General features: G+C 37.5%; 1 protein-coding gene across 3 annotated transcripts in view; it reads left to right on the top strand.

Moving 5' to 3' along the window:
- Positions 1–13988, top strand: part of ANXA4 (annexin A4) — a 70920-nt gene extending 56932 nt beyond the window's left edge. For all 3 annotated transcript variants that reach the window (XM_043468978.1, XM_043468976.1, XM_043468977.1), the window contains exons 9-13: positions 1341–1434; positions 7426–7521; positions 8107–8165; positions 9187–9309; positions 12891–13988. In XM_043468978.1, the coding sequence (XP_043324913.1) occupies positions 1341–1434; positions 7426–7521; positions 8107–8165; positions 9187–9309; positions 12891–12950 (432 nt within the window). In that variant the 3' untranslated portion in view covers positions 12951–13988. The remainder of the gene's footprint in view (positions 1–1340; positions 1435–7425; positions 7522–8106; positions 8166–9186; positions 9310–12890) is intronic.
- Positions 13989–16193: the final 2205 nt, after the last annotated feature.

Here is a 16193-nt window from a genome sequence, read left to right as displayed (position 1 = left end):
CTTTTCAAGTTAGTTTTTCTGGTATTTTACAAAAGTATCATTCTGTGAGAGATGGAAAGTTCCTTGTTTGCCCACATGTTCTAGTTACAATTGCTGTGTAAGAACTACCTCAAGCTTATAATGTCAGAGGTCTTAGCTGGGAAAACTTGAACTGCTAGAGGTGGCTCAAACGGCTGGGGGTAGGAGTCTCCATCACTTGTGTCTGGTGTCTGGGCTATGAACACGGGGCTCACCTCAGGCTTCGAAAGGGTCTCGTACCTGTGGCCTCTTCAGGTGGCGTGGGCTTCCCAGAGCATGGCAGCTGCCTTTCAAGAGGGACCACCTAGAAAGCCAGCATTCCATGAGAACCAAAGCTGCCTGAGCTTTATGACCTAGCCTCAGAAATCAGTGTCGCCGCCACTGTACTTTATTGATTGAAGCACTCACAAGCCTGCTGAGAATCAGATTTGAGAAACACTGAACTAGATAAACCTTTTGTGTCCTCCCAGCTTTAAAATTCCGCAGTCCAAAATAAATAAATAAATAAAAATAAAATTCCACAGTCCTCTGTATGGGAAAAAGAATCTAGAAAAGAGTGTGTATATGTATAACTGATTCATTTTGCTAAACACCTGAAATTAACACAACATTGTAAATCAACTGTAAAATGATAAAATTCCATGATCCTGAGAACTGACTCTTTAATCATGTGGCAGTAGAGAGGGAAGTGAACAAACAGCTAAGTAGATTGAGGTAAGCCCAAGGAGTGACAAAATGTATCAGTGAAGGGTATTTTGAGAAATTTAACAAGCCAGCTGCTGGTTATAAATGAACAGTGGGGAGAGAAGCCACTTGCCACTAGAGAGAAGTAAATCACAGGTCATTCTAGAGTGGTGTTGTCCAATAGAACTTTCTTTAATGTTGAAAATGTTCTACACCTTCTGAGTCTAGTATGGGTAACCACTAAGCCACATGTGGCCATTGAGCACTTGACATGTGGCTAGTATGGCTGGGGGGTTGAATTTTAAATTTTCTGTAGTTAATTAAAATTCAAATAGCCACATGTAGTTAGTGGCTACCATATGGAACAGCCCAAGTCAAGCATTCCTTTTGGTTCTTAAGACAAACCACGAAGTCTGCATGTTTGCTGTGACTCTCCGGGAGGTATCATAGAGTTCCATTAGTCTTATACCTAAGGAAAAATCCTGAGTCATTTCCACTCACTGCCAACACCACTTCTACCCCCGTCACCAGGAAAATAAAACTAAGCCAACTCCCGCTCTTTGAAGTTCTGGAAGTATTTACAGATGTTTTGGCACCTTCTCTGTTGTGTTTTAAACTCGTGCTTTGTTTGGCTTCAGGACCTGTATGAGGCTGGAGAGAAGAAATGGGGGACAGATGAGGTGAAATTTCTAACTGTTCTCTGTTCTCGGAATCGAAATCATCTGTTGCATGGTAAGGCACTTGCTTTTTTTTCTAAAGAAACTATCTGAAAGATAGTGAAAATGATATTACCCATAACTGATAACCTTTTTTCCTTTACTTGGTGTAAAGTACTTTACTAATTGTACTGAACTGTCTTAAATGTCTTAGGTTGAGAACTGTTGAGTGCAATGATATGCATGAGAGTCAATTGCTGGAAGATTAATTATGAGTAATTAGCAGATATGTTCTGGAGACGGAAATGGCAACCCACTCCAGTATTCCTGCCTGGAGAATCCCAGGGACGGGCGAGCCTGGTGGGCTGCCGTCTTTGGGGTCGCACAGAGTTGGACACGACTGAAGCGACTTAGCAGCAGCAGCAGCAGATATGTTCATAGAGGTTTGGCGTTCCTGTTTGTAGGAAACTCACTTCCATAGTCTGGAGAAGGAAATGGCAACCCACTCCAGTACTCTTGCTTGGAAAATCCCATGGACCAAGAAGCCTGGTAGGCTGCAGTCCACAGGGTCACAGAGAGTTGGACACGACTGAGCAACTTCACTTTCACCCACTTTCATAGTCAATCTTTTTTTCTAAAGTAGCTCTATTTAAATTTAGTTATATAAGACAAAATCTTTAGTACATCAGCAAGTATTAAAATAGAAATATTGGTTGACATTTATTCCTGTTTAACATCCAAGTTGTAAAAGCTAATAGAAGTGATTACTTTAGTGGGTTTGTTGCATAAGATGAAGAGTGGATAATTTCAAATTTTATTTCCTATGTGTAAAGTTTCTGTTTTGCTTCTGATAATGCTAGTCTTTGTAATGTACTTTTGAGTTCTTTGGGGAAAAGGCACTATACAGCTGTAGAATATTTGTTGTCTGGTTTATTTTCTTCCTGTAAACAGTGATAAAGGTTTAGTAAGATATTTCATGTTTTATATAAGCTGTCTAGGTCTTTATGCTATATCCTAATTTTATAAACTCATCATGCCCTTATAATCACTCACAGTTTACAAAACTGGTGAGAAATTTGAGGCGAAAGAGTTTGCTAAATTGAAAACTTTAAAAAATAATTTAAAATTACAATATATTTGAAAGTTGGAATTATTTCAGGTATTCCACACTGACAGTAAGTGATTATTCCAGTTATTAAATGTCATGAACTATCATCAGATCCAGGGCTTCCCAGGTGGCTCAGAAAGAATCCACCCGCCAATGTAGGAGACCCAGGTTCAATTCCTGAGTCAGGAAGATGCTCTGGAGAAGGGAATGACAACCCACTCCAGTATTCTTGCCTGGTGAATCTTCACAGACAGAGGAGCCAGGCATCCTACAGTCCATGGGGTTGCAAAGAGTCAGACACGACTGAGCATGCAAGCATCATCAGATGCACCAACTTCTGATTCAGCTCCCTATTTTTTTGCCTTCCCTTGCCTGATTATTAATAAAGCACATCTCCCCCTGGTGATACTTTTCAGGAACTGCATGTCCTCAGAAGTGGATTTAATGGAAATATTAATATATTTTCAACAATTTTCGCTTCTAGGCACAAGTCAGTAGTGTAACTTGTGCTTGTAAGCCACTGGAAGAAAATCTTTTAAGCATTATTTGAACAAACATCATAGTTTAATTACCAACCAACAATAGTGAGGATTCATAATAACTAAAATCTATCTTCCAGGTGCAGTGCTTAGTATATTATAAGTATTGTTTGTTGCAACATAACAATGAAAGCAGACATTATTTTCCCCATTTTCAGTTCAGTTCAGTCGCTCAGTCATTTCCAACTCTTTGCGACCCCATGGACTGCAGCACGCCAGGCCTCCCTGTCCATCAACAACTCCCGAAATTTACTCAAACTCATGTCCACTGAGTCAGTGATGCCATCATCCATCCTCCCCTTCTTCTCCCGCCTTCAGGGAGCATCAGGGTCTTTTTCAATGAGTCAGTTCTTTGCATCAGGTGGCCAAAGTATTGGAGTTTCAGCTTCAGCATCAGTTTTTTCAATGAATATTCAGGACTGATTTCCCTTAGGATGGACTGGTTGGATCTCCTTGCAGTCCAGGGGACTCTCAAGAGTATTCTCCAACACCACAGTTCAAAAGCATCAATTCTTCGGCGCTCAGCTTTCTTTGTAGTCCAACTCTCACATCCATACATGACTACTGGAAAAACCATAGCCTTGACTAGACAGACATTTGTTGGCAAAGTAACGTCTCTGCTTTTTAATATGCTGTCTAGGTTGGTCATAACTTTTCTTCCAAGGAGCAAGTGTCTTTTAATTTCATGGCTGCAGTCACCATCTGCAGTGATTTTGGAGCCCAAAAAAATAGTCTGTCACTGTTAACACTGTTTCCCCATTTGCCATGATCTTAGTTTTCTGAATGTTGAGCTTTAAGCCAACTTTTTCACTCTCCTCTTTCACTTTCATCAAGAGGCTCTTTAGTTCTTCTTCACTTTCTGCCATAAGGGTGGTGTCATCTGCATATCTGATGTTCTTGATATTTCTCCTGGCAATCTTGATTCCAGCTTGTGCTTCATGCACCCCAGCATTTCTCATGATGTACTATGCATATAAGTTAAATAAACAGGGTGACAATATATGGCCTTGATGTACTCCTTTCCCTATTTGGAACCAATCTGTTGTTCCATGTCCAGTTCTAACTGTTGCTTCCTGACCTGCATACAGATTTCTCAAGAGGCAGGTCAGGTGATCTGGTATACCCATCTCTTTAAGAATTTTTCACAGTTTATTGTGATCTACACAGTCAAAGGCTTTGGGATAGTCAATAAAGCAGAAATAGATGTTTTCCTGGAATTCTCTTGCTTTTTTGATGATCCAACGGATGTTGGCAATTTGATCTCTGGTTCCTCTGCCTTTTCTAAATCCAGCTTGAACATCTGGAATTTCATGGTTCATGTACTGTTGAAGCCTGGCTTGGAGAATTTTGAGCATTACTTTGCTAGCATGTGAAAGAAAGAAAAGTGAAAGTCACTCAGTCATGTCCGACTCTTTGCCACCCCATGGATTATGCAGTTCATGTAATTGTCTAGGCCAGAATACTGAAGTGGGTAGCCTTTTCCTTCTCCAGGGGATCTTCCCAACCCAGGGATGATCGAACCCAGGTCTCCTGCATCGCAGGTGGATTCTTTACCAGCTGAGCCACAAGGAAAGCTAGCATGTGAGATGAGTGCAATTGTGCAGTAGTTTGATCATTCGTTGGCATTGCCTTTCTTTGGGATTGGAACGAAAACTGACCTTTTCCAGTCCTGTGGCCACTGCTGAGTTTTCCAAATTTGCTGGCATATTGAGTGCAACACTTTCACAGCATCATCTTTTAGGATTTGAAATAGCTCAACTGGAATTCCATCACCTCCACTAGCTTTGTTCAGAGTGATGCTTTCTAAGGCCCACTTGATTTCGCTTTCCAGGATGTTTGGCTCTAGGTGATTGATCACACCATCGTGATTATCTGGGTCATGAAGATCTTTTTTGTATAGTTCTGTGTATTCTTTGCCACCTCTTCTTAGTATCTTCTGCTTCTATTAGGTCCATACCATTTCTGTCCTTTATTGTGCCTATCTTTGCAAGAAATGTTCCCTTGGTATCTCTAATTTTCTTGAAGAGATCTCTAGTCTTTCCCATTCTATTCTTTTCCTCTATTTCTTTGCATTGATCACTGAGGAAGGCTTTCTTATCTCTCCTTGATGTTCTTTGCAACTCTGCATTCAGGTGGATATATCTTTCCTTTTCTCCTTTGCCTTTCACTTCTCTTCTTTTCCCCATTTTAGAGTAGAGAAAACTGAGGTTTAGAAAATGTGTCAATTGGATTTTTTAATTCCAAGTGATACACATTACATAATTACATAGGAAAAGAGGAGACAATATAGAATGGGATAAAAATGAAATGGAAAATGCTAGCAGTCCATTGTACTGAAGAGAGCTGAACAGCTCTCTCGAGGCAGTTCTGGGAAATCTCAGTAGAAGGGAGTCATGGATTTATTTCTAAGGCAGAGTTTTCAAAAATCAGGTTTTCATTAAAAATGCTGATTCTTGGATTTCCCTGGTGGTCCAAGAATCCGCCTGCCAATGCAGGGGACGTGGGTTCCATCCCTGGTCTGGGAAGATTCCCCATACCGTAGAGCAGCTAAGCCCGTGTGTCACAACTGCCGAGCTGGCACTCCCTAGATCCTGTGCTCCCCGCAAGGAGAAAAGCCACCGCAGTGAGAAGTCCGAGCCCTGCAACTAGAGAATAATTCCCCCTCACTGCAACTAGAGAAAGCCCAGGTGCAGCAACCAAAACCCAGTACAGGCAAAAATAAGTAAAAATAAAATTAAAATGCTGATTCTTGAGCCTCTACTTCAGATAGGCTGATTTAGAATTTCTGAGAGTGACACCCAAGTAGTTTAACGGGTTTCCCAGGTGATGCTTACATTCTCTGAGGTTAAAAATTACTGTGCTTTTAGCCATCCTCATGGTCTGCTCAGTCAAAAAATATCCAGGAGAGTAAGGCTGATTGGTCCTAGTTGAATGAACTGCTCACTCAGTTTTTAGAGCTTATGATATATGTTCAGTGAATGGAGTGTCCCTGGTTTGACAGTCCTGTGAGAATGACTGATGGGGTTGTGGGATAGCATTCCAAAGAAAGCAGTGTTAAGAAGATAAAACAGATACACACACTAAGTAGGCTCCGGAGGAGGCAGCAAGAGAGGAAAATATGTACATAACATTTTAAAGTGTGTGTGTGCGCTTCGTTGCTCAGTTGTGTCTGGCTTTTTGCAACCCCATGGACTGCAGTCCACCAGGCCCCTCCACCCATGGGATTTTCCTGGCAAGAATACTGGAGTGGGTTGCCATTTCCTCCTCCAGGGAATCTTCCCTACTTAGGGATTGAACCCATGTCTCATGCATTGGTAGCTGGATTCTTTACTACTGCGACACATGCGAAGATCCTTAACATTTTAAAATATTTGTTAAGAAAGGAGAGAATTTTTAGTTATGTTAAAGTCTATTAAAAGATGCAACCAGATATTATCAAATGTGACTAAGTTTAGAAAAGGTTGAATTGCTCTAATTTTTAAAAAAAATATAGTTGATTGACAATGTTGTGTTACTTTCCACTATACAGAAGTGATTCAGTTATGTGTATGTGTACATGTATATATATTCTTCTTCAGATTCTTTTCCTTTATAGGTTATTACAAGATACCAAATATAGTTTCCTGTGCTCTACAGTAGGATATTGTTGTTTATCTATTTTATATATAGTAGTTTTTATCTGCTAATCCAAAACTCCTAATTTTTCCCTCCCCCACATTTCCCTTTTAGTAACCATAAGTTTGTTTTCTATATGTTTGAATCAGCATCTGTTGTATAAATAAGTTTATTTGTATCATTTTTTTAGATTCCACTTATAAGTGATATCATATAATATTTGTTTTTCTCTGACTTCACTTAGTATGATAATCTCCATGTCCATCCATGTTGCTGCAAATGGCATTATTTCATTCTTTTTGATAGCTGAGAAATATTCTATTGTGTGTGTGTATTTATATATATCACATCTTCTTTATCCATTCACTTGTTGATGAACATTTAGGTGCTTCCATGTCTTGACTATTGTAATGTAAATAGGAATTGCTCTAGTTTTGATGAGCTGAAAGGAAGATGAATATACAGGTGATTATCAAGGCAAAAATTAAAGAAGAGACACATTCTGCTAAGAAAGTGTATCTCTCCAGAGGTAATCTCCACTTTATGCGGAGAAAACAGAGTCCCACAGAAGGAAAATGACTTGCCTTACGTCTTCCAAGATTCGCAACATTCCTTCCACATCTCTGGCCCATTCCACTTGTCATAGGCACCCTGGTTCTCACCCACATTGCTAACTAGTTTCCTCCTGAAAAATGCTAGAGAATGATCAGTATAGTCTAGTTAAAAATGCTCTTTCTCTTAAACATTTTAGTTTCCTCTATTCTTTTTTTTATTTTTTATAATTTCATTTTGTTATTGTTTGTAGTGTTTGATGAATACAAAAGGATAGCACAAAAGGATATTGAACAGAGTATTAAATCTGAAACATCTGGCAGCTTTGAAGATGCTCTGCTGGCCATAGGTAAGCTGGTAGGGAGTGGGGAGTGGAAAAACAAACTTTTACAAGCTTTCCTTCTTGTTCTCAATTTGTCATCATGGGTTGTAGAAATTTTTTTTCAGGGATAAAAATTTTTTAAAAGCACTCATGATGTGCGAGCCAGAATTTTAAGTGAAAAATACTATATACATTGTTATTATACCATGTGGCTTTATATATTTTTATATCCTTTGTGCCTTTATATCTCAGTACATGGAAAGGTTAATCCTATACTAGCTGCTTCTTGCAAGTCTGTGAATGGTTAGAACTAATAACTATTTCATATGGTACAGATAACAATAATCTGTTTGAAATTTTTTGGTGCCTTTGCTTTAATGGCCTTTATTAAGTATTTCTTCAGGAACTTGACAATAAATTGAGGGTACTTTCCACCTGTGAAAATGCATTTAGCATAGCCTATGCTCATGAAACATTGTTGGCTACATTTTTTCAACAAAACAATCAAGAGATACTATTTCAGACCTTGTAGAAACAATGGGAACAACTGTCACTTTTTTCTCGTAGATTTTATCTGTAAGTTTTTCATTTCTTTTTTTAATCTCTTGACAGTAAAGTGCATGAGGAACAAATCTGCATATTTTGCTGAAAGGCTTTATAAATCCATGAAGGTAAATGGCCTTGTTGTTGGTGTCTGAATGGCTCTGAGGGTCTTATATGTCCACCTTCATATGCTTATTTACATACCCCACACAAAGTAGCCAAAATCAGCTTGAGCTATTCAGTTCAATTCTTCAAATACTTCACGGAGTGCTTGCTAATAATAATGCTAGATAATATGTACTGAGTACTTCTATAATGTGTGATCACTCTTCCTAATGCTTTATATGTATAATTTTATCCCCACAACAGCTCTGTGGGGCAGGTACCATTAGCAACTTCCATTTTATAGTTGAGAAAACTGAGGCATAAAGAGGCTAAGCAGTTTGCTCAGGGTCCTAATGGAGCAGGAATGCCAACACTGGCAGACGGGCTTCAGAGCCCCAGCTCCTAACCATGAATGGTACTCTGTGCAAGCACTCTTGCTGAGGGGCAAGAGAGATCAAAGTCTGTCCTTGCTCTCAGAGAGCTTCTAGCCTTGACAGGAAGGCAGGAGTTCTAGACAGGAAGGCAGGTATGTGCAAAACGCCATAAGAACAAAACAAAATGTAAGACAGTCACTGAGGATCCAAATATCATAAGGACACAAAGGAAAGGGTATTTTTAAAAATGCTTGTTTGGGGGTGAGGATCAAAAATGAATTTATAAGGAAGTGGTATATTTAAGCAGAACCTTAAAGGAAGTTTTATATCAGAGGATTTTACATGGTAGGAAGGATGGTGAAGCTGTGAAGGGAAGGATGACATGGTGGGTGGATCACTGTAGGTGAGGCAGGCAGGCTGGAGAACACAGGGTGTGTCTCTAAAAGGGCAGAGGGTGGTCTCCTCTGGTCAGCACACAGAGGGTTGAAAAGATAAGTTGGAGAAAGCCTTCAGCTCTGTGAGGAGGGGCAATATTCCACAGGCCCCTAAGGTTGTAGTCCAAAGGGTGTCAATGGAAGACTGATACATAGTCTTGCCTTGATAGCCTAACGAAGGGCCCTGTCTGAAAACCAGCTCAGCTCTCTATGCAGGGATCTGGTTTCTTCCTTAGGGCTTGGGCACCGATGACGACACCCTTATCAGAGTGATGGTTTCTCGAGCGGAGATTGACATGTTGGACATCCGGGCAAACTTCAAGAGACTCTATGGAAAGTCTCTATACTCCTTCATCAAGGTGGGTCACGGGAGCCAGGGGAAAACCCTGATGAAAGGAGCAGGTTCTGGCCTAGGTATTTAGACACTTCCTATCATCTCCTTCTTGTCAGATATCCTTCCCTTTAAAGTGGTACTCTCAAATATTTCCAGTCTGTCTCCTTTCACATGGATGTTTAAACCTCTGCCTGGTGAGAAGCTGAAAATATTTGCCTTCTAAATATAGTAATTATTTCATGTGGATCCCAGACAGAGAAAGATTTTATTTTAATGAATGGTTTTAAGAGCACAATTTCCATTTCTACCTGCTTACAATAAAAGGTAAGCTATTGAATCAGTCATCCAGAACCCCATCCTGGGCCAGCTGAGGTCTGCTGAAAATAAGGGAAAACACGACAGTTGTCCTGGATTGCTGTTCTTTACCTGGCACCAGACATCACGTCCTAACATGGCATGGGGAGTAATGAGAAATGATTGACATTGCTCAAAACCCCTCATTACTGCAGTTTTGCTCTTTGAGGAAACCAGAAGGAACATGAAATATGAAGCCAAGGAATATGAAACCAAGACTCATGTCCCTAGAAGCTGGTGTTGCCAGCACAGTAAATGTCAAGTCAGGATTTGATCTGTGAATTAAATATTCTGAATCCTACTCATAGCTTGGAGAGGTGTAGCTACGGGGTGATTTGAACTGCAGAGTTTGTAACTATGTCTACAAGGCATTCAGAAAGTTGTTTCTATTTCTGTACAATCTGTGAGGTCATTTTATTTTGCAGTGCTGAAATATAGCTAGCTGTAAGTAAAACAATTTTAAGATTCAAGGATGACTGTAAATGAAGCTATGGGAAAATATTTGTAACATATAATATAGGGTTAATATCCCTATCTGAAGAGCTTGTACAAATTACTAAGAAAAAGGGGGGAAAAATCCAAAAGGAAAAACCTGAACAAAAAGAAAACATGAGCTCAATGAAAGATGAAACACAAAATGGACATTAAATATGGACAATGTTTAATTTCACTAATACATAATAGATTACAAATAAGAATGGATCATCATTTTTCACTAAATACCTTAACAAAGTTTAAAGAGCTCATAACCAGCATTGAGAAAGGCTTGGGGAAAACTCACCAGCTATTACAGAAGCGCTGTAAACTAGCCTAACTTTCCTAGGAGGCGATTTGGCAATAAATGTTTAAAAAATAAACTATACCTCTTATGTAGCTATTGTTAGTGTTTAGGAATTTCTTTAGGGGAAATAATAAGGTAAAGGTGCACTAATGCACAGAGTGGGAGAAAATATTTACAAATCATATCTAGTAAGAGTTTACTATCCAGAATGTATAAAGAACTCCTACAGCTCAATGGCAAAGAGACAAACAATCCAATTAAAAAATCACAGAGGGTTTGACTATCTTCATACCTACTAAGATGGCTAAAATTAAAACAAAAATGGAAAATAACAAATGTTGGTGACAATGTGGACAAATTGGAACCTTGTGTATTGCTGGTGTGAATGTAAAATGGTGCAGCCACTGTGGAAAACAGTTTGGTACTTCCTCAAGTAATTAAACATAGAATTACCACATGACCCAGCAATTCCACTCCCAAGTATATACTCAAAAGAAATGAAAACGAGGTTGTACACCAATGTAAACATTATTCATAATAACCAAAAAGTGAAAACAACCTAAGGGTCCATTAACAGATGAATGTTTACAGTGTGGTAGATACATACATAAAATGAATGAAGTTTCTGATACATGGATGAACTCTGGAAATACGCTAAGTGAAATAAACCAGACACAAAAGGACAAATACTGTATATGATTCTACTTACATGAAATATTTAGACTAGGTAAATTCATAGAGACCAAAAGTACACTAGAGGTTATAAGGGGCTAGAGAAAGAGGGGAACAGGAAATTCTTACTTAGTGGTTACAGAGTTCATTACATATTATTTTCATTTTTATTAACCAATAGGGGATGACTCAAATTATGGAAAATCTATACATTGGAATACTACACAGACCCTAAAATGATGGGGTAAAAAATACTGACTTGGGGAAACAGCTCAACAAATATATTTACATTATGTGTTTGTATATGTATAAATATGCAAATATATGTGTTTACACACACTCATATCATACAACACTGGAAAGTCTAAAAATAAAGACTCCATGGCCCATTCAATAACAATTGCCAAAAGGAGCAGGATAGAAATAGAAAATATGTAAATAATAGAAAAAAGATAGAAGTGAGGTTAAAAACATAAGTTATGATAATATATAAACTCCCAGTTTAGATAAAAATACAAAATCCTACTGCATACTGTTTATAAAGAACAACTGAAATACAGTGATATGTAAGAAGCTTTAAAAGAAAAAGCCAGGGAAAAGAACATTAGACAAATAAAAGGAAAGCAGGGGTTATACTAAAAGTAAAAAGAAGAATTCAGGACTTCCCTGGCAGTCCAGTGGTTAAGACTCTCGGCTCCCGATGCAAGGGGCATGAGTTCAGTCCCTAGTTGGGATCCCACGTGTTGTGCAGCATGACCAGAAAGAAAAAAAAAAAAGAATTTATGGGGGAAAAGCATTAAACAGAGAAAAAGTGGATCACTATATTTTGATAAAAGCTACACATTACAACCAAGATTAAATTACCATGAAACTTTAGGTGCCAAACAGTATTGCATTCAAATATACAAATAAGAAACTTGAGACTTCAGAAGAAGATGTTGATGGGGATACTTTGCTGGATATGTTTAACACATCCTTATCTTTTGACAGATCAATGAGGCAAAGTATTAACAAGGGTGTATTAAGGTTGATTTGAATAATATACAGTAAACTTTGAATCCAATCCCATCTTTTCTAGTCACCCATGAAGCACTAACAAAAACTGATCTATTATTTAGACCATGAAAAATTCTACAGAAAAATTATTTCTTCTTTCTAGAAGGCTATTTTGCAAACCATACTAAAGGAAAATGCATGATCATTAATCTGGCCATTCCCATTTTATGAAAATTTATTCTGAATAAATCATTAAGAAAATGCACAAAAATGTATGTTTATTACAGCAGTGTTTTTAATAGTGAAAAATTGGAAACAACATAAATATCCAATGGGGGGAGATCAAATAAATTATTTTACCTATGTAAAATGGAATACTCTGTAACCATTAAGGAATGATGTTGTGGAGGAATATTTAATAATAGGAGATCAGCAATATTAAGTAAAAAAGCAGAATACAGATGAATACTACAATCTCATCATGTAGGAATCTATATGCATAGAAAAAAGTCAGGAAGGATATACAAAAACCAAAATGTTAGGCATAGTAATCTCTAGATGTTGGAATTAGGGATGATCTTTATATTCTTTTATGTCTTTATTTTCTACATTGAACAAGTGTTCTTTTTGTAATAAAAATAACAAATGTCATTTAAAAATAAAAAAAAAACAAAAAACACTTCTCCTAGAAAAATCCAGGCAAGATTGGAAAAGTTAACCTAGGTGACTTTGAGCTGTATATTCTATTTTGAAGCCCGTTTCTCTGACTGAACTCTGCTTTTCTTGCCCCCGCCCACCACCAGGGTGACACATCCGGAGACTACAGGAAGGTGCTGCTCATTCTCTGTGGAGGAGATGATTAAAATAAAATCCAGAAAGCACAGGAAGATTCCCTACACTTTGAATTCTTTTTAACTTAATTTTTCTACACTGCTATTAGCATTATCTCAGAATGCTTATTTCCAATTAAAACGCCTACAGATGCCTCCTAGGATATAGCCTGTATTATTATTCATCTATAATTACCCACTATGATGCTTTAAAGCTGTACTTGCATTTCAAAGCTCATAAAACCTAAAAGGAGATTTCAAATTAGAAATAAGAATGTGCTCCATGTTTTCAACAGATCTCTTCTGTTTTTGTTTCACAGAAATTGGGATATATTACGTTATTTCATATTTTCTTTTTGGTGAAAACTATTGAAGTGGAAGACCGGAAGACTGTTCTAAAACCTCTTTTATTCCCTCATTCTATTGTTAGAGTGGCTAGTAATTTCTTGATTTGAAATTGTCAGCGTCTAGTTAGTAAGAATATCTATCCAGTTTGCTATTTTACAGTCATTGTTTGAAAGCATCTACACATCTGCTTTGTTTAGGTTTTCATCTAAAGTGCTAGTTGATCTTAGTACTCAGTTCAGCATTGGAGACTCCCTCCATCACATCTTACATTAAGGTCAGTTAGACTCTCCAGGTTGAAGTATAACAAACTCACTGACTTGTCTGAATAAATTCAACTCCGTGTGGTTATACAGATCATATATGTCTGACTACCAAACATAAATGCTGAACATTCCACAATATTAGGGTTAATAATAATAATAATATAATAATAATAATGGTCTTAAAGCCAGCTTGAAGATGAATGTGAAAAAATTAAGTGTCAAACTACATATTCTGGTGATGGTGTAGTGCTCTGAATTTACAAATTTTTGTGCTAAAATTAATTTTTAAAATAATTTTTAATTTTGTTGATTTGAATACTTGCATTTTGTTGATTTACACTTGCACTGTGCCTTTCAACTCTAGAATTATTGTAAAGGTGTACTTGGATTTAATTTAAAAGTTCAGTTTGCATACAACACAGAAAAATAATTCCAATAAAATATGGTGTCTTTCAAATGAGGTATATGCTTTCTCTGACTTTTCTGCTTGTGAGTTTTTTCATCCTGGATTCTGAAGTAAGATCTTTTTGAAGGAGTTATATTATTCAATTTCTATTAGAAAGTACAGCATTAAGGAAAATAACATATTTACCCCGTAAAATTAATGTTCACATATACCAAACTCTACTTAATGATAGAAAATAGTATATTTAATTTATCTCTGGAAATGAGTGATGCTCTCAGTTCTAATAAGTAGAACATTCATATTAAATAAGAATATTTGTCTTCTTTGTTCATTCTGTAATATTTGTTGTATTTTGATGGGTGAAATATAGGGATTTGTTTCTTCTTGCCTACTGCAAGTGCTTGACTATTGGTGAAAGCTATTTACATGAATATTTAGTCATTGCAGTTAATTGTAGGAAATAGTACTGCTGCTTCAATACCTACCTAGAAAAGCATGCAATCTCCAGGTCAACTTTATTTAGCTTTGGAAGCACTCCAAATTTTTGGTGATTTTATGTTTAAATTACATTGGTTGACCAAAAGAGTCCATTCAGGTATTTCCATAAGATGTTACAGAAATACCTGAATGGACTTTTGGCCAACCCAATATATGACTTAGCCAGAATTTTAAAACAAATTGTATATGTTGATGAGAAGCTTTCTAGAGAGGCGGTAAAGCCACCCTGGAGGGAATGATTGTTAAGTTGAATAAGCACAACTTTGTAATATACTTAGAAAGCAACTTAGTTTTTTTCTCCCACTATCCATTTAGATTTATTCATTGGGTCTAGCTCTTCTCCTGTCTTTAGATGAAAATTCTAGATAGAGGATAGGGTTGTGACTTTTCTGATCATTCTTAGGTTTTAAAAAGTCCTACTGTGCAGGTCATAAAATGTCATTTCAGTAATGAATGTTTTCAGTTAAAATTCCAAACATCATTTACAGCTGAGGCTTCTCCCCTTGTTCAGCTCTGGTTTATTGCCAGCAAGAAGCTGGCATTTGGAGACAGTGGGCTTCTTTTTTCACCTTGGCTTCCTTCTAAACCTCCCCTCCCCAACCTAGCAGGAAGAAGAGTAAAGGGGAACAGGAAACTTTTTACCTACTAGTGCTGCGATGGTAGATGATCAATGTTGTGTGATGCTATCAGATGTTTAAAGGCTAATTCTTAAAGACAATCCTGCGTTCCTTTACAACTCCATCGTCAATGAACTACTCATCTTTGGTTCCTTTCACAAGCAAATGCAGTTCTCCTTTTTCAGCCCCTAGAATTTGCTAAAGTCTGTCATGCCACCCAGTCCTTTCAGACAGGATCTAAGATGATCCCATGTTTGCTGTCTTATAGTGACCCACAACTGTTCCATGTGTATCCTTTTGTGCTGACAAAAGGTATTCTGGCGGTGCAGCAGGGGATCCGCTCCTCCCCTCCCCATTTCCCTTCCAAGCTACCTCAGCCAGCCTCTCTCAGTTCATATTTCTGAGTGAGTAACTGGGACCCTAAGTTACATATACCACTGATGGGAGTATAAACTAGTGCAATCATTTCAGAGAGTAATTTGGCAATAGATAATAAAGTTATATAAAGTTCCCAGCAAACACTTCTGGGGATCTATTTAGTGAATCTCTGCATATGGTATTCACTGCTGCTCTTATGTACATTAAAGTAGAAACAACCTAACTCCCTCAGTGAAGGAAAAGATAAAGAAATTTTGGATTAGTCACAAAATGAGTAGTGAAAATTAACTAGAGATTTGTCAACTGATTAAGTCTCAAAAGTATAATTTTGAGAGAAGAAAGGTGCAGAATGATAGGTATGAATGATTCCATTTAATTACATGTCTAAACACGCAAAAGAAAATATATTGCTATGGGTACACATATAAAAACATGCATGGGAATAATGATCTAACCATTCTGAGGATAGTGTAGAGGGGAGTTTCTGCCTATCTGTATTGCTCTACTTGAATTAATCAAAGCTAGCGTAATATACTGAAGTTTTTACTAAAATTTAAGTTATATTTGTGGTGAGTTCATAGGTATTTATCATATTAGAGTAATTCATTTTAAGTATTCCATTTATATTTCATTATAAATACTGTCATTATAAGGGCTTCCCTTGTGGCTCAGCCGGTAAAGAATTTGCCTGCAATGCTAGAGACCTGGGTTTGATCCCTGGGTTGAGAAGATCCACTGGAGAAGGGAAAGGATACCCGTTCCAGTA

The sequence above is a fragment of the Cervus canadensis genome, chromosome 5 (assembly GCF_019320065.1).
Source record: "Cervus canadensis isolate Bull #8, Minnesota chromosome 5, ASM1932006v1, whole genome shotgun sequence".
Lineage (NCBI taxonomy): Eukaryota > Metazoa > Chordata > Mammalia > Artiodactyla > Cervidae > Cervus > Cervus canadensis.
The sequence above is the reverse complement of the archived record's forward strand: the minus strand, read 5'-3'. Positions and strand labels throughout refer to the sequence as shown.